Below are 23,979 nucleotides of genomic sequence, written 5' to 3' on the forward strand. Positions count from 1 at the left end.
CCATCCACACAATGCAACATGACTTGGCCATGAGGAGCAACAACGCAGACGGACCTGGAGGACGTTAGGACTTTATGCCAAGAGCAATCAGCCAGACATAGATTGAAAAAGACTGCACGATCTCACTGATTCGTGGAATCTTAACAATAAAAAAATTAAAACTGGTACCAGCAGAGTTTGGAAGAGTGGGTACCGTGGCGTTGGGGGAGCTGGGGAGAGGGCATGAGCTTCCGGTTAGGAGAGGACTGTGTTGTGGACACGTCTCAGCTCGGTGATTCTAGTATTCTAGTTCCTAATACTGTCTCATACCCTTCACATCTGCGGAGAGAGTAGATGTTAGGTGTTTTCACGGTGCACACCGAAACCGATCGCTACCGAAGGTGATGGGCGTGTTAGTTCACTTCACTGGGGTGGTCGTTTCATGATGTGTATCTATATCAAATCATCACGCTGTAAACCATAAATACATACGATTGTATTTGTCTGTTATACCCCCACAAAGCTGGGAAATGGATCTTTAAGGGGGAGAGGCACAGCTCCCCCAAATGCCGGGACTACGATGGGGTACCCAGGAGAGCGAGCACACGGAGAAGGTAAGGTTGTGTTTCCATTTCTCCAGAAGCATGTCCTGGGCGGGGAGTGCGTCTCAACTTTCTCATCTATAGCATAAGACCATCCCAATGGACACCCAATAATGCCCCCGGTCCTGATCTTCTAAAGCTAGGGGTTATCACAGTGCCAAGGTCCAGTTTTTGTACCCATTCATCTAGAAGCCTACTTGGGGTTTCACTGGGTCTGTGAACAGCCTTACAAAAGGGCAGACAGACATATGGGGATAAACATTTCTGTGCTGGTCTTGAGCATTCACTGATCCCAAGTGGCTAATTCAACCCCACACATGACATTCACTGTTCCTGTGTCCTCATCTTGTTACTTGGAAATTACTTTGGGCTTCCAGTAGCAGACATTGGGAATTAATCCCATAAACAGGGAAAGGGGGTGTTCTCTGTCGGAGGGACCCTAGGCTGGCAGCCTCCTTGCAACTCCAAGTTCTACCGTCCTTTGCCTCATGGCCTCAGGATGGCTGCAGCAGCTCCAGGCTGTGGGAAGAAGGGCTTTCCATTCCAGGCTGTGGGAAGAAGGGCCTTCTTCCCAGCTGAGTCAGCCCCTATTAAGGGGATTCTGCAGATGTCCTTACCTCAGGACTCCTGTTTCCATCCATAGAAACACCTGGGAATTGAGAAATGGACTCTTTGAAGTGAGCATACACCTCAGGGGGCAGGGTTGGTCCCATCAGCCTAAAGGTGAGATGGGCCTTTATAATGACTTGTCTAAGGTTTTTGATACATCATTTCCAAATTAAATGAACCATCATTGCCAAATTAAATGATACATCATTTCCAAATTAAAGGATACATCATTGCCAAATTAAATGATACATTGTTGCCAAATTAAATTATACATCATTGCCAAACTAAATTGCTTATTTAGCAAACGGAAAGGTTCCAGCTGACTTATAAGGCTCTGGAATTTCTGCAAGAAACCTCTTGGGCGCTTTTTTTTCTTTTTTTTTTTTTTTTTTTAACTTTCTTCCTCTTTGTTCTTTCATCCTTTATGACTATCTTGTCTGCTTCTCCGAGTCAGAGTCTTTTTGAGTGAAACTTTTTTTTCCCAGCTCACAAGACACTGCAAACATGCGACTTTACATATACACATTTCAATGCAAAACTGAGTCAGAAAATCAGACCTGCAGCAGAGAGTGGGGAGACGCTGGGCCAGCAGGGGTGCTGCCTGCAGATAACACTGTGGGAGGCCGCTGCACAGAGCCCCAGGACCATGATAAACGGAATGCATTCCAGGGGTTGGGGCATGGCCCGGCTGATTTACAACCAGACTGAACAAGTCTTACTTAATCTCCAGGGCTCTTTGTCTTTACTTGGGTGAAACCTTGACAACTGGTCTAACCAGTTAGACCCACCGTAGCTTAACTAAGTGCCCGGAGGCAAGACAGACCTCTCCCCTTCACTGTCTGCTCCAAGCCAGCTGGAAACAGGAGTTTCCTCCCACAAGAGGTTGGTGCTGGGTCAGCAGACACACCAAATGGGGAGCTTGGGGCAACCGCGGAACCCCCAGGGCTGCCTGCCAGCTCCCGTGTCTGGCTGCCGTCCTCTCCTACGTCTTTACTGCATGCTCTGCGTGAGCGTGACCAGGCTTTGAGGGGTGTAGGGGTCCGCCTGAATATCCAAACTAGGGAAATTTTTGAAGAAAACGGTCAGCTTTGGCTGGCCCCATAGATCAGCCAGTTAAACATCGGACGGGGCATTCATGGGCACAGTGGGCTGTTCACAGGAAAAGCACACAGTGAGACCCTTAACCTCTCACACCATGCTAAAGAATGAATGCTAAATTGACCAGGACTTAAATGGAATGCCAAATCCACCAGAGATGTAAATGTTAAAAAAGAAAGAAAAGAAAAGGAAAGAAAAGAAAAGAAGAGAAAGAAAAGTAAAATGTAAAAAAAAAAAAAAACAAAAAAACAAATAAAAAAACAACTCTGCAAAATCTTTGTCCTCTTGGGTTAGGAAGACATTTTTAAAGATAAGACAGTCAAAGCCTGACCTACTTTATGAAACTCGGTAAGTGAGAGTTTATCAAAATGCAAAACTTGTGTGCTTCAAAGAGGACCTTAAAGAAAAGGAAAAGAGAAGCCACAGATCTGGAGAAAAGTATTTCCAAATGACTACCACTCCATAATAAGGAGAGAAGCTATCTAAGAAGTGCGCAAAAGATGTACAGTCATTTTACTAAAGCAGATATGAACCACTAATAAGCACGTATAAGGATAATTGGTCTGCGTTTCTTTACTCAGGAGTGGCCCCGGGGAAGGAGCCCAGTTCTGCTTCAACTTGTTTGCAATCCCACGGGAAAGCTTATCAGCACCCCAGCACCCCGCTGTTCAAGTGCATCCATACCGCACAATGGCCTCAGCAAGATAGGATCAAGTGATACTACTATACTGTGTCCTTCTGCATCTACACATGTCACCCACCCAGAACAGACACTACTTCTACAGGTGCTTCTTTCCTCCTGCCCCAAAATAATTGGTAAATATTTCCAGAGCAATAAAATGTAAACACACACACACACACACACACCACCTTTTATGTACCAAAATATTAGTGATAGTACACCTCAAATCACATCTCTTGGGGTCTCAAGTTATACAACTGTGTAGTCCTGACCTTACATAGCAGTTTCTGGCACTGGCCTCTGTTTAGGGAACAACATCTTATTATTACTCTTAGGCAGATGTTACTTAGAAACTCGCAGAATGTTTTAACTCTCATTGCATAAGGACATGTCACAGGGCCTGCCCTACAGAGAACTCAATACTGTGGGATGGATGGATGGATGGATGGATGGATGGATGGATGGATGTGTGGAGGGACAGATAGATGGATGTGTGGATGGATGGATGTGTGGATGGATGGATGGATGGATGGACGGATGGATGGATGGATGGATGGTTGAATGGATGGATGGACGGATGTGTGGATGGATGGATGGATGGATGGATGGATGGATGGATGGATGTGTGGATGGATGGATGGATGGATGGATGGATGGATGGATGGATGTGTGGATGGATGGATGGATGGATGGATGGATGGATGGATGTGTGGATGGATGGATGGATGGATGGATGGATGGACGGATGTGTGGATGGATGGATGGATGGATGGATGGATGGATGGATGTGTGGATGGATGGATGGATGGATGGATGGATGGATGGATGGATGGACGGATGTGTGGATGGATGGATGGATGGATGGATGGATGGATGGATGGATGTGTGGATGGACAGATAGATGGATATATGGATGGATGGAGGATGGATGGATAGATGTGTAGATGGACAGATGGATGGATGTGTGGATGATGGATGGATGGACGGATGGATGTAAGAGTGGACAGCTGGATAGATGGATGAAAAGTGGTATGATAGGTGAAGAAGTGGATGAAGGATGGGTGGGTGAGTGATTGGATGAAAGGACGGATGAATGGAATGAATGAATATGAAACATTGTAAAACAATACTAGGAAATGGGTAGCTTCCCTGGAGAGACCTTAGAGAATTTCACACAGTGAGAAGTAAACAGTTCTACATATTTTACAGCTACTAGCAATTCTGAAAAAAGGGTTGGTGATTTTAATTTACCGTAGGACAAACACCCATGTCCCTTTCCTCTGCTACATATAAAATATTATTCTGATGGCTCAGAATGCATGCAAACACACACCAGAAGGGACACCATGCTGCTGTTTTATAATTTTAATTGAAGTGCATTAGCATCCATTGAAATCAGAAGATATAGACCAGAATGCATAACAGAAGTCTGTGTTGAACAGACACCTTAAGCCATTGAACTACTGTCCAGAAACAGGAGTTCTCTTCCCCCACAGAAGCTGAACCAGACTCAAATATTCATCACCTGGACTCCTCCTCCTCAAGTATGTCAGACTCGGGCTCCTGCTTTTCGTAACCCAACACCACAGCACCCAGCACCCCTGGTCTTTCCCCAGAACAAGTTCATAGTGTTACTCTAATGGTTGACTACTATCCCAACTCAATCCCTATAAAGGCTGTATCTTCACTTAGCCCCAGAAGTATCATATGTGTGATCCCAACCATGACAGCAGACCATTAGCCACCCAGACATAAAGGAAACAACCCCTCTGTAACTCCCATCTTACAAAAAAGCTCACACCACAACTACCATCATGCACTCCTCCAGGGCTACCCAAGGGCTCACCTGCTTGACATGATGTCAAAGTAGTCAAACACACCCACCACATTAGAGCATAGCCACCACGAGGTGGTCCCAACCTGTCTGTAGGAAACCCTTTGATGTTCCACAGTATGTGCATGATAGACAAACCATTCTAACTTGAAAAAACAAAAATCACATTTCCCTTTCTTCAGCATGGTGGTTCCCACTTTTAGGAGGTGGCCACGAGCTGTGACACTGAGAACTGTTCCAACACACTGCATAAATTCACAAAATTAGGATACTTCTGAAGATGAGGATTTCCTATAGAATAAAGCATCCAGTCTCATAAAACTGAGAATTCTCTCCCAAACAGCAGCGCTTAAATGGTCTGAGGAACACGGTGACTTGACTCGTTATTTAGGACTGAGGTAGTGATATCCAGCAGAGCACAGTCAATTGTGATGGACGGCAAACAGATCCGCCTCTACACAAATACCCTCTCCAGATCCTGGTCATATGAGTGAGGTGTCATTGGAACCACCCAGAGTAAGCCGTTGGTTCTCTCCAACCAAGAAGGCACCCCATCTGCCATGGTGGCCAGAATCTCCCTTCCATGTTCCAACCAGCATTTCTCAAGTCGGGCATCCGCCAACAGCTCTTGGCAGTCACACCAGGTTTTGCAGAAGAGAAACAACAGCTGTGTGTTGCTCAGACATGCTCCACAAAGTCTACACGAGAGTCACCCTCAAGATGTCTGAACGTCTACCTAGTCCCCAGGGAAAGGACTTTCCATCATCAAGGCTTCCTGAGGTCCTGAATACATATACTGGTGTCACTAGCTGAGGGGCAGAAGAGAATCTGCAGGGATGTCCAACCTTATGTGGGATAGAGATGGTAGCATTGCCCAAGGCACCATCTTGGAACTCCTTGAAGCAAGACCAGAGAGCATGAATAAGGGTCTACCAGAAGTTTATCCCATTTGCAGAGAAGGAATGACATCTCAGGGAAGCCAAGAAGGCATGGATAGCTTGGATCAGCAGAGCAGGAGGGTAGGGGGGGCTTTAAGCTGGGATTTTTATGGTCTACATTATTTTGTGAGGCACTCAAGTTGGTCAGCCATAAATAGAGGCACATGGTTGAACACCTGTTCCCTCCAAAGGGCCTGGAGGTGTCTGTGCTCGCGGGACCATGCAACAGAACACTGCCTAACCACACACAGCACAACATGACCCCTGGAGTTACTGCAGAAACCGGTCCAACTTCTCCTGGATGCGGGCGAACGCATCTTTCCCCATGTAATCGATGCGTCCCTCCTCCCATTTTCTCCTTTCTTCCTCGGGACTCAGCTCCTTGACCTTCTCTTCGATGGAAATCTCGAAAACAGACATGGCCAGGTCAACCTAGGGAGGACAAGCAGACAGAAGATGGTTTCTGGGGCCATCACAGGATAACAGAACATCCGGCTTAGCAAGCGGTTCTACAAAGGAATCCCAGTTCTTTGGAACACAGTACATGCTGAGATTCATACTCTTAGAAGATGCTTTCCCCGGCCACGTTTTGTGAAATCTTATAAAATACCAGTGTATCCATTTTACACACACACCTGTACCCACTTAATGCTTTGACACGCCTGAAATCTCAATGTTCTCTATCACCATATACAATCTAATTACATGACATCAGGAAAACGTTCGCCATATAAGAATAAAACCTACAGTAGTTTGGACAGCCTGCCCAAGCCATTTAAATAATAACCCGTGGTTTTCTGGTTGTGAATGGCAGAGATTTTAATCTTCTTAAAGCCAAAATATGAGAGAATATATAAACACACACATGTGCAAATACACACACACACACACACACACTCACACACACAGATGCTACAGGTGACACTCAGGTGTTCCCCAGATGTTGTGTGTGTTGGTGGGATGATACCACGTGCCTGATGGTTAAATCGGAATTTCGATGCCACTGGGCATATGGGACTTTCTACTCTGATTATTTGCAACAGTGTGTTTGAAGAGTCTGTACGAGTAATTTTCTACCCTTGTTCCCATTACGTTGTGTTCAAACACAGCCGTCCCACTGGCCAAGAAAATAGCAAGAGTTTAAAAAAAAAAATTTAGAGTTTAAAAAAGAAATGTTTAAAAAAAATTGAGTTTAAAAGAAAAGAGTTTAAAAAAAATGTCTTCCATTAGACCTTAGTCCTTCTTTCCTCTAAGAGCCCTTGGATTCAGGCTCAGGGTACGTCTAGGAACTAAAACTTTCTGGAATCAACAGGAGCCATAAACTCCTTTGATGTTTTGACACACGATATTATACAAAATAGCGAGGGTCATCCACGGTAGAGTGGAGACACGCAACAGAGGAAACATCACCTCGCCCCCATTACATGTACAAGTCACGGAGTGCCAGCCTCCTGGGTGCTTACAAGGTCCCCTCACCAGGAGGCATCCCCTGCAGACTCATCGCCCCAGAAGGTGGGAGTGTTACCGGTGCCATTTTGCTGGGAGCCACCCTGACAGTAGGGCTGGCACTAACCTATACAAGCCAGGCACAATCATGGATTCTTCCAAACCAGTGCTGGGTCTAACCCTACCCTCACTTACTGCCTTCCCAGGTGGGCATCCCCATCTCCACCTCATGGATTAGGGAAGGTAATGAGCTCGCCAACCATCCCAAAGCCACCACACCACATGGCTGAGCTGTTAAATGATGTCTGCCCAGTAGCACGCCCATACCGCATTACCCCCTAACCACAGAGCCTCAAAGTCCTACCGTAGGAGCTGGATATGTTCACCATGCCACCAGCAGCATTTCAGAGGAAACCCTATCATGGACACCTCTGAGATAAGTTCAACATACTGCATTTGGCCTTTACTACATGGACAAAAGAAAAGGGAGACAAAGTATTTTCTCCACTTTCTAGCAATACCAGAGGTACTGCTTTTCTCCAGCAGTACCTTTTAGTCAAGGTGTCGTGCAAACTAAAATATGTATTATATAGTGGGCCATCTTGCAAATATTCCTATAAACTAAATATCTGTATCCCCCCAAAATTCATACCGATCCCCAACAAGATGGTATGAGGAGAGGAGCCTTTGGGTCATGAGGGTAGAGACCCCATGAATGGGATTAGTGTCCTTATAAAAGGGACCCCAGAGAGCTCCCTCGACCCTTGCTCTGTGTGAGGACACAGCAACAAGATGGAGGTCTGTGAACCACGAAGCAGATCTCAGCTTGACCTTGGATTTCAGGCCCCCAGGACTGTGAGACATAAATGTACCATGAGCATAAGCACCTCAGGCTATAGTAGTCAGCTAATAGCCACTCAAACAGACCCATATTCAATACTAGCTTTCATCAGAACCCAATGCCCAGCTCTAGAGCCATATTAACTATTGCGTAAAGACCAAAAGGTGTCATTCAATCGCTGTTCGAAAAGGATTTGGTTTTTTTTCAATTGCTTTCATTCAATGTATCCATGGAAGGAAGAAAACTCAAGACGGGGACATCTGGAAGAGGTGGGAAAGCATGGCATGCACCATTTGAGTCCAAACGTTCGCCCTCGGATTTTTCATCATTATCTTCTTCATTTGAGACATTGGCTCACTAAGCAATCATTCCAATGCTCGCCCACCATACGGAAGAACAGCAAAGCCCCAGACCGTCAATTAACTGTTGCAGAACAGTGTTTAAAGAGACAAAGGCCGTGATGATTCAGGACGGCAAAGAAAGTGACCAAGCACCCCAGGCAAATGCTGGAAAGGAGAAACAGATGAGTCAGAGGCAATGAGAGAAGCAGCAGGCTTAGTTCGACAACGTCAGGCTGGGCCTTGAGGTAGCAGATGGTGCGTGAGGACTGCCGGCCCCAGTGATGGTGGGCAGCATCCAGCAGGAGGGCCTGGCAAGATAATTAGGGTACCACCTCCAAAGAATCCTGAGGAATGGGGTCCCCGGTGACATCCACAGGGGGCTCCTGGCTTGGTTCCAAGATTTCCACAGATGGGCCACCTTCTGCTTTATCCGCGGGCTGCTAGAAACATAACCATTCCATCGTTAGTCTGCAGACGGCTTCAGGCGACTACAGTTTTAACCACAAGGACTGAGAATTCCACCAGGGAGAAATGAGATCAAAGGAACGTGTCTTGTCGAATGGCCCTTTCCACAAAGACTAGAAAGGGGAGCTCCCCCCTCCCACCTTCTCCCCTCACACCCACCATTTCTCACACAAGATGACAGGCTGGAAGTTTTTATGGGATGCACCAAAGGTAATTTTTCAGCCAAGGATTCAATGGCAATTCACCCCTGAATATTGTGGGGTTAAGTGTATTGACCCACACACGGTCGAAAATCCACATAAAATTGTTGACTCTCCTGAAACTAAACCATAAATAGCCTAGTGTTGACCAAAAGCCTTACCAATAACATTAAAAAGTCAGTCAACAGATATTTTGCATATTCTATATATTTGCATAATCTATATATTATAGCCTGTATTCTTACAATAACGTAAGCTAGAGAAAAGAAAATGTGATCGAGTCAATCATAAGATGTGAAAACACATTTATAGGACCGTACTGTATTTATCGAAAAAAATGGGTGTATAAGTGGACCCATGCAGTTCAACCCTGTGTTGCTCAAGGGTTATAAACTATATCGTTTATACCAAAGGTCCATGGAAGCATTTTACTAAGCTCGTGTCTCAATGAGCACAGCAGAGTCTGAGTTCAATCTTCTCATGAGGCACAGTAAGAAAAGTCCAGAATCCTGAGGGAAAATTTAGCAAAAATAGGGGTAGGACTCATAATCCTTCAACACTACTATTAAACATGGGTCCAAAATCCTACCAAAAAAAAAAATTATTTTTAAGGGAGAATATATGTCCTGGTGATGTTACACCTTTGTCATTTCTAACTCTTCCTAAAGGAAAATGGACTAACCAAATGACCAACAGAAATTGGAACAGATACCCAGGTCCTATATAGACTGACTAATCACAACATGTGTTCAAGGTTCGGGAAAGCATTCAGAAAGATCAAGGATGAAGAAGAAAAAACATGGGGTGTCTTCTTTGGTATTCGATGGACAAAGACACACCAAGAGAACAACAGGAGGAGACACAGATGTGCGTAAGGAGTGTAAATGAGGTGTACCGAGGAGGTCTGGGTCTCTGAGGAGTCTGCACATTGGGGGGAGGGTGGCGACAATGGGTCACACCTCACTCCAGCGGATGTCTCAAGTTCAGGCCACCCTATCGTCTGTCATAAAGAAAGAAAGAAAAGGAAATTAGGACAAACGTCTTGCAAATATCTGAAAACATCCCATCTATTTTGTTTGCCTCCGCGATACAAAGCAGCGTGACAAGGAACCAGTGATTCCAGGTTCACCAATTCCTGCATCTGCTCTTCTGTCCCCATCTTCCTTGTACCAAAGTGGAGCCACACGATGACTTCTCACCCACACCACTGGGATGCCATGTGAGTCACGTCCACTGACGCAGGATACTTTTATTACCCTCTTTCCTCACAGGTCAGGTGAAGAACAAGTTCCATCCAACCTCTTTCAACTGGGGTTCCACAAGAAAACAAACCCTTCCAGAAAGCAACTCGACTGACTGTTTTCCCAGTGCCTCTAAGGATGGTCCACAGCTAAGATCATGCCAGGAGCAAAGGAGACAATATAATGCATGGTGTGCAATGACTGGCTTCAGCAGGAAGGCCGAACTTTCTCTCAGGGAGCCACAGTGGACAAGGAATTCCCTAGAAGAAGCTGGACCAGAACTCCAGGAGGATCCTGCACCCCCTGGTGACTGCCTGGAGCCCAACATGCCTTTGGCACCACAGCTGATTGGGACACAGAGATAGATTTTTACCTATTTGCGGTTGTTTGTTATACAGCAAGCCTAAGCAATTCGTGGTCAGGAAGCAAGTTTGTGCCCACAGCTGGGGGCCATAAATGGTCCAAAGGCTTCTGCAAGACTGTCTGTCACAGAGGCTAGAAAATACTGAGACATTTCCCAGCTGTCCCTGCAAACACACTGCAAAATCATGTGGGCGGGGTGGGTTGCACGTGTGATAGGAAAATAGTAAATGCATCTGGCAGCCCAGTCCTCTTTGAGGCAACCAAGAAGCTGTAGGAAGATTATGAGCAGACAGTTTAGCCACACAATGAAGCTGAGGAACCTATAAATGATGAGGGATTCAGGAGGGACCCTCGGAACACCACAGGCTTTCAGGACGGAATGCACTTAAAAAGGAAGACTGGAAATAGTGCAGCTCTTACAGACACAGAAGCCCAATTTCACACCAGCTCAACTTCTGACCGGGTGTGGGCAAACCACCTCTATGAAAACTTCCTGCTGGGAGGAGTGGGAAGAAAAGAAAAAAGAAAACAGGGGGAAAAAGCAATGCTTTCTGGATGATGATGGTAATATGACAGAACTCCCCGTGATCTCTGTAATTTTTCCATATGGAGTGTGTTGTGTGGTATCAAAAATCAACTAGCACAGAGCCACATGAGACCAAATGAATGAAGATCAAGAGGAAAAACAAAATCAAACCATAAGAACAGATCCACATGAAATCCAGATATAAGATTGATCAGACATGGACTATCACCAAGTACAAGGAACACTTTAAAGGGACAAGTTGGAGAATTTCAATGAAGTATGGAAACTGCCCTATTAAGTATTTGATGTTTATTGGGGTCAAAAACTCAATAAATGAAATTAAGTGTTCAGGATGTGTGTTTAACAACTGATTAAACGCCATTAAAGAGAAGGTCGGTTAACTGGAAAGTAGGCCAGTAGAAAGAAGCATGGAAAGACAGGTAGGAGAAGACTATAGAGAAGGGAGTCATGGATAGAGCAAACGTGGTAACAAGTCATACGGAAGATGTAATTGGGATTACAGAGGGTAGGAGAGTGTGGAGAGGGAAGGAGAGAAAGAGGGATACAGAGAGAGAGAGAGAGAGAGAGAGAGAACGGGCAGAAGGAAAACAGGGTAAAAAAAAAAAAAAAACTCCCCATAGAAGGAATATAAAGAATCAAAAACCCAGAGCCATAATTATAAAACAGATGACCAAAGCCCAAGACAGAAATCTTAAGAGCAGCCAGAGCAAAGAGACAAATGACCCTCAAACACATACACATGAGCCTGGAAGATTAATTTGCAGAGCAATAATGGCAGTCAGAAGATTAAGAAACATCATCCGAGTGCCCTCGTAAAAAGAACTACCAAGTGAGAATTCTACCTCCAGGAAAATATGGCCCCACATGAAGGTTAAATAAAGGAATTGTTGGATATACAAATGGAGGAGGGAGATTTTCAGCAGGAAACTTGAGTTAAAATAAATGATAAAGGAAGTTCTTTGGGGAGAAGACAGTGATTACTGATAGAATGAAATAGGGAACGAAAATAAAATGATATAGCTAAGGGAACTTGGACTTTATAAAATAGGTATACAATGAAAATAGACAACAAGAGAACAAAATGTGGAGGGAAATGGACAGTTTGAAAGCCTTCTGGGGTTCTTCTATTCCCCAAAGCAGAAAAGTCCTAAGTATATTACATTATGTCCAAGTTAGGAATGAAATTTGAAATCTCCAAGTAACCACTTAAAAAATAATCAAAATAATGCAAAACTGACATGGAAATAGAGGTTACAATGGAAAAGTAAATACACACTAACCAATCCAAAGAAAGATTAAAAAGCGAGAGAAATATCTTTCAAATTGGTGATCATGAAAAGCAAACCAAGGAACAGATTTAAACAGAAATGTAGTATTAATTACACTAAATGTCAACAAACTACCCCCAGGTATAAGGCAAAAAAGTATTCAGATAAAAAGAAGACAAAAACCTCATTCTGAACGTCTTGAAGAGTTACATTTTAAACATAAGAACACAGAAAGGGGGGCGGGAAATATGCAGAAGACATACCATGTCAGTAGTAACCAAAACAAAGCTTTAAGTCAATAAATTTACGTAGAAATATCTCATAACAACAGGAAGAGAGGCCAAGAATATATAGTAACTTTAAATGTTTTGCTTTGTTCACAGCTTTTTTGCAGTGTCATTCCCACACTATCAATTGGACTAACCTGTACCTGTTGGCAAATTTTTGACACAATCAAAGAGAGTAAACACCTATCATCCCCAAAAGTTTCCACAATAATCTCTCTCTCCTTCCTCCACCATCCCCAGAGAATGGTCCCTGTACATTATTTTACATTTTTTTAGAATTTTACAGAATGGAACCACATGGTATGTTTTATCTTTTGTCTGGCTTCTTCAACTCGGTATAGTTATCCTTTGCAACTTTGCTGCCTGGATCAAAAGTTCTTTTTTCAAAGAGTCAACCCACCAAATGGGAGAAGATATTTGCAAATGACAGGACAGACCAAAGGCTGATATCCAGGATCTATAAAGAGATTCTCAAACTCAACACACACAAAACACATAATCATAGCAAAAAATGGGCAGAAGACATGAACAGACACATCTCCAATGAAGACATACAAATGGCTATCAGACACATGAAAAATGTTCATCATCACTAGCCGTCAGGAAGATTCAAATTAAAACCACACTGAGATACCACCTTACACCAGTTAGAATGGCCAAAATTAGCAAGACAGGAAACAACATGTGTTGGAGGGGATGTGGAGAAAGGGGAACCCTCTTTCACTGTTGGTGGGAATGCAAGTTGGTGCAGCCTCTTTGGAGAACAGTGTGGAGATTCCTCAAGAAATTAAAAACAAAACTTCCCTATGACCCTGCCATTCCATTCCTGGGTATTTACCCCAAGGATACAGATGTAGTGAAAAGAAGGGCCGTCTGTACTCCAGTGTTTATAGCAGCAATGGCCACGGTCGCCAAACTGTGGAAAGAACCAAGATGCCCTTCAATGGACGAATGGATAAGGAAGATGTGGTCCATAGACACTACGGAGTATGATGCCTCCATCAGAAAGGACGAATACCCAACTTTTGTAGCAACATGGACAGGACTGGAAGAGATTATGCTGAGTGAAATAAGTCAAGCAGAGAGAGTCCATTATCACATGGTTTCACTTATATGTGGAGCATAACAAATAGCATGGAGGACATGGGGAGATGGAGAGGAGAAGGGAGTTGGGGGAAATTGGAGATGAACCATGGGAGATGAACCATGAGAGACTGTGGACTCTGAAAAACAATCTGAGGGTTTTGAAGGGGTGGAGGGGTGGGAGGTTGGGTGAGCCTGGTGGTGGCTATTGTGGAGGGCACATATTGCATGGAGCACTGGGTGTGGTGCATAAACAATGAATTCTAGTACACTGAAAAGTAATTTAAAAAATTTTTTTAAAAAGCTCTTTCATCTTCATTACTGAGTAGTTTTCCAGTGTATGGATAGACCACACTTTGTTCATACTTTGACCTCTGGATGGACAGTTGAGTTATGTCCCATTTTGAGCTATTACAGATCAATCAATCTGTAGGGCTCCTGGGGGGCTCAGTGAGTTGAGCATCTGCCTTCGGCTCAGGTTGTGATCCCAGGGTCCCACCATCGAGCCCTGGGTTAGGCTCCCTCCTCAGTGTGGGAGCCTGCTTCTCCCTCTGCCTGCGACTCACCCTGCTTGTGCGTGCTTTCTTTCTCTCAAATAAATAAAATCTTTAAAAACAAAACCAAAAGCAAATCAATCTGCTATTTTCATATGAACATCAGCATTCACTTCTCTTGAGAAAATACGTAGGCGTGGAATGGCCAGATCACACACTACATGCGTGATAAACATTTTAAGAAATTACTGGGCAGTGTCTGACTTGCAGTTGATCTAATGGTATGTATAGAATAACCAGAAGAATCCAGATGGAAGCTTAGTGTTCACAATGACATATCATAACATATCACATCATAGCCTCACAGCCCACCAAAAACCAGGAATAAGTCTAGCAAAATGCACCAAAGGACTTTACTTAAAAAATTAACATATTGGGAGAAATTAATAATTATCCAAAAGTAGAAATACATTAAGTCTATTGAGTGTAAAACTTAAAAACTTTGGTGATATTAGTCTTTCTAAAACCCATCTATAGATTCAACGCAATCCCAGTCGAAATTCCAGAAGATTGTTTGTTTTTCAAGACACTGCAAAGCTGATCCTAATATTCGTACAGAAATTTAAAGGAAATGTAGAAGAGGTAGGGAAAAAAGAAAAACGTTGAAGGGCTTGTATGATATATTGAGACTTTAAAGCCTCGGTAATTGTGGCAGTATGTGACTGGTGCAAGAAAGGGAACAAAAATGAAAGAATCGAAAATCTGGAAATGGATCCATCCACATATGGAAAAGGAAACATGACAAAGCAGGGGTGGCGGAGGAATAATGGTGTTGCTGATTACCCCATGCTGTTAATGGGGTAATCTGTTAATGACAGACCCCCACGTAACAGTTGTGAATGTTGACCCCGAACTCATTCACTCCCTAACATCCATTCCCACGGATTATACACTTACCTATAAAAGAGAGAAACAATAAAAATTCTGTGAGACAACCAAAGTGATTATCTCCAGGACCTTCATTTAGGGACAGATTTCCTAAAGAGGAAACAATACATAGTCCTCATCAAGGAAATATGAAATCCTGGCTAAACTATGAACTTCTATTCATTGAAGGATGCCGTGTGAGGATTCCGAAGGGAACAGAGTAGGAGAACGTCTTTATACTGTACTACTGAGAAGAGCTTGTATCTGAAATATATATATAAATCGTGAAGACAAACTTAAAAAAAAAAAAGGAAACGCCGGAGAAAGACAACGTTCAAAATATTTGAACGAGCATCTCCCAAAGAGTCAAAGCTTGATAAGCACCTACCTAAGAATTGGCTTAAGTCAACTCAACGCCATCTCGTACATGCCAAGTAAAACCATGAGGAGATGCCCCATGTGCTCACTGGCGCTTTGGAAGAGAGCTGAAGACCTCAAGCCATCAGGACTCCCCGACTCCACTAGGGGAGCAACCATTTGCAAAATCGTTGGCTGAATCTATTAATGCAAAAGGATACACATGCGTGCCCTCTGATCGAACAACCCCACCATTAAGGACAACCTCTCCAAAAATACTTAGCAAGCGCAACAAGATGCATGTATAAGGGCTTCCTAGCAGGGCTATTCATGTTACCCAATACGGCAATGTGTCCTCTAGAATTAAACAATACATTATACCTTCCTACACTTTGATAATATGCAGCCTATGGAATCAATGAACTGTCAAATCCCTCAATAAGATGAATGGATCTCCTAAAGATGTCAAGTCAAAGACACCAGACCTAAAAGTACATAGTGTTGGATCCCATTCATAAGGACCTCAAAAGCCCTCACAAGTGAGTGGTGTGGGTCAAGGTCAGGATAGCCTTTCCTAGTGACTGGGCAGGTATGAGAGGTCTTTGGGGGGTGAGTTTCTGGATCCGGATTAGGATTTAGGAATTTTTTTTTCACTCCTAAAATGTATAAAGATGTATACTTATCACGTATCACAGGCACCCCCTTTTTTTCATGTATGTCATCCCTCAACAAAAAGTTTTATGAAAACCCAAAGATGTTCTAAGAATCCACAGTAAAAACAACCGAAAACTTCAAAAAACAAAAAAAGTTTTACAGTTCCTTTAAAACTTCAAAAACTTTTAATTAACTTTTAAATTCCTTTCAAACTTCAAAAAACTAAAGGGCGTTTTCATTCACTTCATTTCCTCACTCACGAGACTGGAGCACATAACACTTGGCTATGAAGACAGTAAATGGCAAATATGTTTTTCTCTGATACATTCATTTATATATGGGAAGGAAATTAGACATTCAGCTTTCATTTTAAAAACTGAGACTATCTTGTCAACGCTGTTGCCATGATTCGAAGGCTGCTGTCTTCAATAAGGATCCCCAATTCAGGACCTAGCTCTGTATATTGATAGGCATTTATGAAAATAATCTTTTTTTTTTTTTTTTTAGACTGGGTTCCAGGTCTCCAAATTAAAGATCCAGAATCAATAAGTCAATAATCAATAAGACCGGTAGGTGGCAGTGACGTTTCATAATTAATACCAAATAAGGCCCTCTGCCCAGGGGTACTCACCCCAGAGACTGTGAAAGCATTCCTTCCTTTTTATTTATATTTGTTTTTCTTTTTTGTTTCGGGTTTTAATTTAAATTCTAGTTAGTTAACATGTAGTGTAGTATCGGTTTCTGGAGTTGAATTTAGGGCCGCATCCCTTCCTTTGACTTATTTATTTTTTTCTAAAGATTTTATTTATTTATTTGACAGAGAGATCACAAAGAGGCAGAGAGACAGGCAGAGAAAGGGAGGAAGCAGGCTCCTTGCTGAGCAGAGAGCCCGATGCGGGGCTCGATCCCAGGACCCTGAGATCATGACCTGAGCTGAAGGCAGAGGCTTAACTCATTGAGCCACCCAGGCGCCCCATCCCTTCCTTTTAAAAGCGTGAGGCCTTTATTGCTTTTAGAGACACATGCTTCTCATCAGTCAAGCCCTGGGATGTCTTCAAGAGTCCATCACCACAACGCATCATTCACAGGTGGTAGGAACGAAAGGCGGAAACAGATGGCGCAGGAATAGGAGATCGAAGGATGAACCAGATACCCCGAAACACTCTTCCTTGTGTATATTCCTTTTATTCCAGCAAAGTGTGCAATGTGCTGTGGACGGCCAGCGTAACCCCCACAGCTGTTTAGGGTTGAGTCTATATTTACGTATCCAAGTGGTTTTGTTTCCATCTCCAGCCCTTTCTCCAGCAGCTGCCCATTCCTGAGCTCTTCTCTGGATCTGTGTCCTCCTCCCTGGGAAATAGGACTCACATGAGGGGTACTCAGAGTACTCTGCCCAGAGCCTCTTCCCCTCTGAGTGTCCAGGACATGGAGAAGTGAACTTGGCAGAATCTCAGACACCTGAGTACCTGCCCCCACAACCGCCTTTTTACCCTTGGATCATCAAACAGCACCCCTCTGGTTATAATTACACATTTCAACAGACAAGAATGCCTTCCTCTTCTGCCTCTTCATGCTTGGAGGATCGCTTCTTCCTCTGAGCTCTTTAATACAAATCAAAGTTACGCATCCAGGTGGGTCATCCTATACTCCTTCCTCCGGCTGCTTCCGCTGCAATCTGCAGACACAGGTCCTTCACTGCAGGGGCCTGCTGTCTGGAAATGTTTGCAAGGCCTGCGGTGTGGGAGTGGAGCTCCTGAGCTGCAGCAGGGCCAGCCCACTAGGGCTGCCAAGACGAGAGACTGGAGTTCCACAGTGACCTGTGAAGACTAGTTGATTATCCTGAACTGAGCACACTCAACCCACCCAGGGCGTCATCTCCCCTGTACCCACCGCTGGCCTTGGGCTCAGACTGCCCTGAGCAGAGCAGGATGGCAGCCCCAGGTCCCATCTACAGACCCCACTTCCTGCAGAGACACAGAAGGGTTTTCATTTTCAATGCCATTTGTTCTCTTGTACGAGGATTGTTCTGAACCCACTTTTCTTCACTTCTTAGGATCTTTTCTCATCACCCTCCTTTTCCCAGTATAACTCCTTAAGGATGGGGTTCGGTTCAGGACCACAGCAAACTTGTCCAAGGGGCACCGCAATCTTCTGCCATGGATGGAATCAGCTGACCCCATGTCTGGGCAGCTGTGGTGGACTTGTGTGCTTGGATTGCCACGGTCCAGCTCAGCAAGCATTGAGGGAACCCCGTGCTGAGATGGAGATTCTTTCTGTTGGCTTTGCCCTGAAGCCCTGTTCCCTTTTGCAGGAAAATCTCTCCTTGGCCTGGATCAGCCGGCTTGGGTCGAAATGCTGCTTGTAAACACACAGACACAAGGACATCTGTTGTGGACGTCAAAGGTTCACCAACAATTATGAAGCCAGAACTAAGGTATGAAGCAAACACCAAGAAAAGCCACAGCAATCAAGGAAATCAAACTTAAAGAACCAAATGTAGAGAAGACGGTTTTAGTGGAACCAAAGGTCTGTTCGCACTGTGAATATGTTTCTGGTTCTTCTGAGATGGGTACAGCATGGGCCATGGGATTCAAGTCTCCTAGAGTTTCTGCAAAATCTCTGTCTACACTGGGCTTCCTTGATTTTCAGGACTGGTGACAACCCACGGGGTCCCACAAGTGGCCAAAAGATCCAGAACCCACTCTTGCTTCTGAAACAGGGTGGCGGTCCTTGGGAATTGGGGTGGCATCCATGTGATCAAGAACAGGTTTTATCAATCACGTTGAGATCATTCTATCAAGTGATTCTTATTCAGACAAAGCTTGGGCCCCAGCTAGAAAACAGTTAACACCCACGACCAAATGACAGAACGCGATGAAAACGGGATCATTGGGAATTAGAAAGAGGGTTGATGACTGAGTCAGTGGCCTCTAGAGAAACAGAAGTGATAAGACTTACAGATTTACAGGGAGGTATTCTGAGAGACTGGCTCATACAGTGACGGAGGCTGGCAGGGTCCCAATCTGCCTTCTGTAAGATGGAAGCTGAGGAAAGCCAGTGGTGATACTCCGTTGGTACAAAGACCCAAAAATCGGGAGCACTAATGCTTGAGGGCAGGAGAACATGCAAATCCCAGCTGCCACATAGCAAGTCTGCCCTTCCTCTGCTTTTTGTTCGATTCAAGCCCTCTGTGGGTTGGGATGAAGCCCAACCACCTTGAGAGTTGGTGTGGGGGGTCTTCTTTATTCCACGTACGCATTCAATAGCTCATGTCTTCCAGAAACACCCTCAAGGAAACCCCCAGAAATGACATGCTACCATCCATCTAGGCGTCCCTTAGCCCAGTGAAGCTGATGGATAAAATCAACCATCAAGGTGCAAAAGGGTTTTCTGAGCAATACTTAATTGAGTCCACATGTCCACTAAACATTTTGTGGGAATGCTGAATTTTCTTACTGATCCCATTACAGAACAAGGAGTTGTACACATACTATAAGAGCTTAACAGATCGATTCTTCACATTCCTACAACAAGCAGACGCCTTGTCTTGAACTCACATGTGACACATCCTGGGGCCACATCTGGACTGTGAGGGGGCTTCCTGTACCATCAGGAGGAATGAGAAACCAGAAAACGCTCCTTTTCTCCTATCTCTCTCTGTACTGTACAAAGCTGAGGGTCTTCTCAATTTGTCTGGGTTGATGTAAAATCCAAACTCAAAGGCTATCAACAACTTGACAATGCGATTTGTTCCATTTTATAATCAAGAATAGAGTGACATCTACAGACACATTTGCTAAAATTTAAATAGTGATTATTCCAAATCAATGAGACACAGTTTTCCCAAACCTACGTATAGCGCATAGAAAAATATGATGTCCCTTGACATCATGCCCCAGATCCATCTGAGGACAGGCATTCAGCAAACCCAGCCACAGTAGAAATGAGCACATAGGTCAACATTAATCTCCATATTTGCATTGGTGGTTTGGTAAAAGCTCTCCAGATGTAGAACCATGTGGCCTGGCAGCTGGGTTCAAAGGAGATACAAGCAGTGCCTTTCGAACCTGAAAACTTGGGGACCCCACAATATTGGGATGAGACCCAACAACTATCGTCAGGGTGTGTATTAGCTTCCTGTGGCTGCTGTAACAAATGTTCACATTTGTTGCCTATTTGGGAGGCATAAAACAATGCAGACTGACCACCTTGCAGTTCTGGAGCTCAGAAGTCTAACATGGGTGGTCACAGGGCTGATGTCAACATGTCAAGGTGAGATCCTTCTGGTGGCTCCTGCAGACTGTCCATCTCCTGGCTTTTTCCCATTCCTCAAGGCCCCTGCAGCCCTGCGGGCTGTGTTCCCCTAATGCCAGCAGAAAAGTGTCTTCTCATTTCTCTATGGCCTCTGCTTCTTCTATAACATGTTCTATCTGTCAATCTCCCCCTGCCTCCCTGTATGAGGACCCTCATGATGATACAGGGCCCACCTGGAAAACCCAGAATCATTCTCTGGAGGTCCTCAACCTGACCACACCTGCCAAGACCCTCTTCCTGATAAGTAGCATGTTTAAGTTCCCAAGATTAGGATGCGCACATGTCCATGGGGGAGCATTATTCAATGTACCCCCCGGGTCACGGTGCAATAATCTACATGAACACAGGAGCCCCTCAAATCTAGGGCAGTCTGCAGATGGGGCCATGTTCCCTCCCTCCCTGGGAGCCCCAGGAGCAGGCTCTCAGCTCTGTCTCCTTGGGGAGCCAGCATCTGATTCTCTGATTCTGCAGGCACACCTGTGTGGAGGTTGGGTTTACTTACGTCTTCTGAATGGCATCCCTTGGGTGAGGGTGGGGTGTCATCCGTGACCACAGTCTGTTCTGAAGGACCCTCAGCAGGCCAAGGCTGGCTGGACCCTGCTGCTGGTTTTGTACACAGCTCCCTGATGCCAGCCTAGACAAAGAGGATGCACTTGGTAAGTTCTCCTTACATCTTTTAACTCTTTGGCTGCCCTGGGGACCCTAAGACCTGTCCCATCCTCTTTGTGGCCAGTGCTCTCCTACCTAATCATCTGCACTCAGTAAACATAAGCTTGCCCAAGGAATGGACACAGACTTAGGAAGCTGGGCCCCGAGAGCATATAAACAACCTATCCATGTTCTGAGCTAGCCATGCACAGAGCCTAATTCTCTGGAAGCAAAAGCAATCGCTCGCACACCCCTGGGTGGACACAGAGATCCCCCAAGCCCATGGGGCTCCCAGCCATGTGACAACTCACAAGGTGGGCTGTGATAAAACAGGTGACAGGTGCTCCTTCAGGAAGCTGCCACTGTCCTGGCGAGAACAACCACACAGCACACAGCTCCTAGAACTGTTCTCAACTGGCCATATTTCCCAGAACTGCCTGACTCCACGTCTTAATTTCCTGTCCATACAACCTGATGTCGAGCAAACCACCCAGCAGAAAATAAGAGGCAACACAAACACAGATAAACTCCTATTCCCTTGCATGAAACGTTGGAAGAAACAGAGTCCTTCCAAAGAGAAGCAGCACCTAGTTCCACCCAACAAAAACAGGACTGAAGTATGGATTCTCTTCCTTTTCCCATCAGTGCGATGGCGGGTGGTTAACTGTGTGGTACTAATACACATCCTGATCATAGCAATGATTAGGTAATAAAGTTTCCTAGAAACAAACTTCAAGAGGTCTTTTGCACGACAGGTGTATCCACAGTAAACTAGCTACACAAACACGCCTATGTAGGGCAGGAAGGGTTACCATTTCATTTCTTAAAAAATCAAATTGGTATCAATCAAGAGTTTCCAAAATCCTCTTCAGCAATGCCCTCCAACAGCTACTTGAATTGATGATGAACATTGGCAAGTGTCTCCTCGAACAACATAGTAATCAATCATCCGCAGGCACTTAGCTACAAGTGGCTCTTTCCTTGATGAAGGCGGCTAACTGAAATAATCTATTTATGCACCAACCCTCTCAATCACAGCCACATTTTGGCTCATTAAACATTCATGATTTTGAGCCAGAAAAACAACAAACCAGGGTATCTGTCATCCTTTATGAAATACAGCACGTAGAAACAGGAGGGAGCACTTCAAGAAAGTACACCAGGTATCGATTTGATCATGCAGAGTGTATGCCCTTTCTCAACCGCGGCTTTTAGAGGGTGTCACCCGCTTACGGAGTGTCCTGGAGATGCATGTTCTTCCTCAACCCGGAAGCTTCCGTAAAGAGGCAGGATGCTGTGCTGGTAGATTTTCCACCAGAGGTTAAGGAAGGACGTTTGGTGCTGGTTGGCCAACCCGGAGCCCTCCTCCAACACCGACCCCGTCTGGGGGTTATACTTGTAGTTCCATGGCTTTGTGGGCCCCAAAAAGTGGACTACCTTCACGCTTGAACCAAATCTAAGGAAGAAACACAAAACATTCTACTTTCCACTTGGAAGTGATTCTACACACACGGAAATTGCCCCCAAACCCCAAAGCATGTCAAAGACAGCAGCCCATGAATGCTTGTCTCAACCCTATTATGTAGACCTGCACTTTTTTGCTTAGAGATAATTTTTTTTTAAACAATCAACACTGCAAGTATTTCGTTTTCTACCTACAGAGACACATAATCATCACCCAGTGGGGAATTCCCTCACACTAGAAGAATAAACCAAGAGTCTTATAAAGATGGACAATATGGTAGATAGCCCAAAACCTCATCTCCTTAAAACAATAGGAACCCCCCCCAAAAAATCACTTTTATAGTAGATGACCCAAGCTGCAAACAAGAAAACTGACTTCTCTTACAAGATTCTGAATTTTCTCCTCTCAACCTTCCTAAATATTTTCCCCCATAATCATCTTCCCATGAAATTTTAACACTACATTCACACCAAATATCCACGTTCTGTATGTACAAATCTGCTTTATACATGAGAAAGAATAGGATGCTTTCACTCCCCGAAGACCCACTTCTCCTTCTCAGAGGCAATACGTTCTCTCTTAAAAATGTGTGCTCTCCAATTATCTTTTCCTATATTGTGCTCAGATTTTTCACTTTTGTTTACAACAACATCATTCTTACAGCAGCGAATCTCAAACATTTTGGTCCTGGGACACCTTGATGGTCTTAAAACACACAAGAGGACCAAGACTTTCACTTTGTTCATATGTATCCTACCTGTGTGTATTTACCACAATGGACAACAAAACTGAGAAATCTGAAAACCGATTTAATCAATTCATTAGAAATCAATCGACCCATGAGATGCAGATGTTCTTGTGACACTTTTTCATGAAAAATAACTGTATTTTTAAAATACAGTTGTCAAAAGAATGAGTTTGACCATCTTGAGAGGAGACAGCTGCTTTCTCCTATCCGGGTCTCCATTCAGTGCATTGTTTCATTTTATTTTTTTTTTTAGCGCCTTGTTTAGTCATATCATGGAGTTTCTGTAAAACCCTGCTGTACGCTTATTTAAAAAAAGAGAGAAGAAAACATAACATCTTAGAAGACTTATTTTTTAAGTCATTTTGACGGCAGAGATTCGAAAGAACCATGGAGGTTCCTGAGACCACCCTTTGGGAACCACTCCCATTAAGACTTACGGTCTTGACTACCTACAATTTAAAGCAATAAGCGAGCAGAGGGATGATCTAGTATTTTCCAAACCCAAGTCCAAACGCTGGTAAAGAGTCTAGAGACAGGGCTGCTTGAAG

The 23,979-nt window shown here is 44.3% G+C and overlaps 2 protein-coding genes across 9 annotated transcripts in view; one reads left to right on the forward strand and one right to left on the reverse strand.

Annotated features, from left to right (window-relative positions):
* The window catches only part of LOC309855839 (arylsulfatase D-like), a 21,375-nt gene extending 20,874 nt beyond the window's left edge, over positions 1-501 (forward strand). The window contains exon 10 of the mRNA XM_082716491.1: positions 1-501. This exon is cut by the window's left edge and continues 658 nt beyond it. The gene's annotated coding sequence lies outside the window, so the exon portion shown is untranslated.
* Positions 502-4,806: 4,305 nt separating this feature from the next.
* Positions 4,807-23,979, reverse strand: part of LOC309856505 (glycogenin-2-like) — a 36,519-nt gene continuing 17,346 nt past the window's right edge. For 6 of the 8 annotated variants that reach the window (XM_082717787.1, XM_082717788.1, XM_082717786.1 and 3 more), the window contains exons 7-11: positions 22,452-22,674; positions 21,073-21,204; positions 9,931-10,035; positions 8,703-8,810; positions 4,807-6,174 (exon numbers count right to left, since the gene is read on the reverse strand). In XM_082717787.1, the coding sequence (XP_082573913.1) occupies positions 6,013-6,174; positions 8,703-8,810; positions 9,931-10,035; positions 21,073-21,204; positions 22,452-22,674 (730 nt within the window). In that variant the 3' untranslated portion in view covers positions 4,807-6,012. The remainder of the gene's footprint in view (positions 6,175-8,702; positions 8,811-9,930; positions 10,036-21,072; positions 21,205-22,451; positions 22,675-23,979) is intronic. The other 2 variants (XM_082717792.1, XM_082717793.1) reach the window with 2 other exon arrangements.

The sequence above is a fragment of the Mustela nivalis genome (genome assembly GCF_964662115.1).
Source record: "Mustela nivalis genome assembly, chromosome: X".
Lineage (NCBI taxonomy): Eukaryota > Metazoa > Chordata > Mammalia > Carnivora > Mustelidae > Mustela > Mustela nivalis.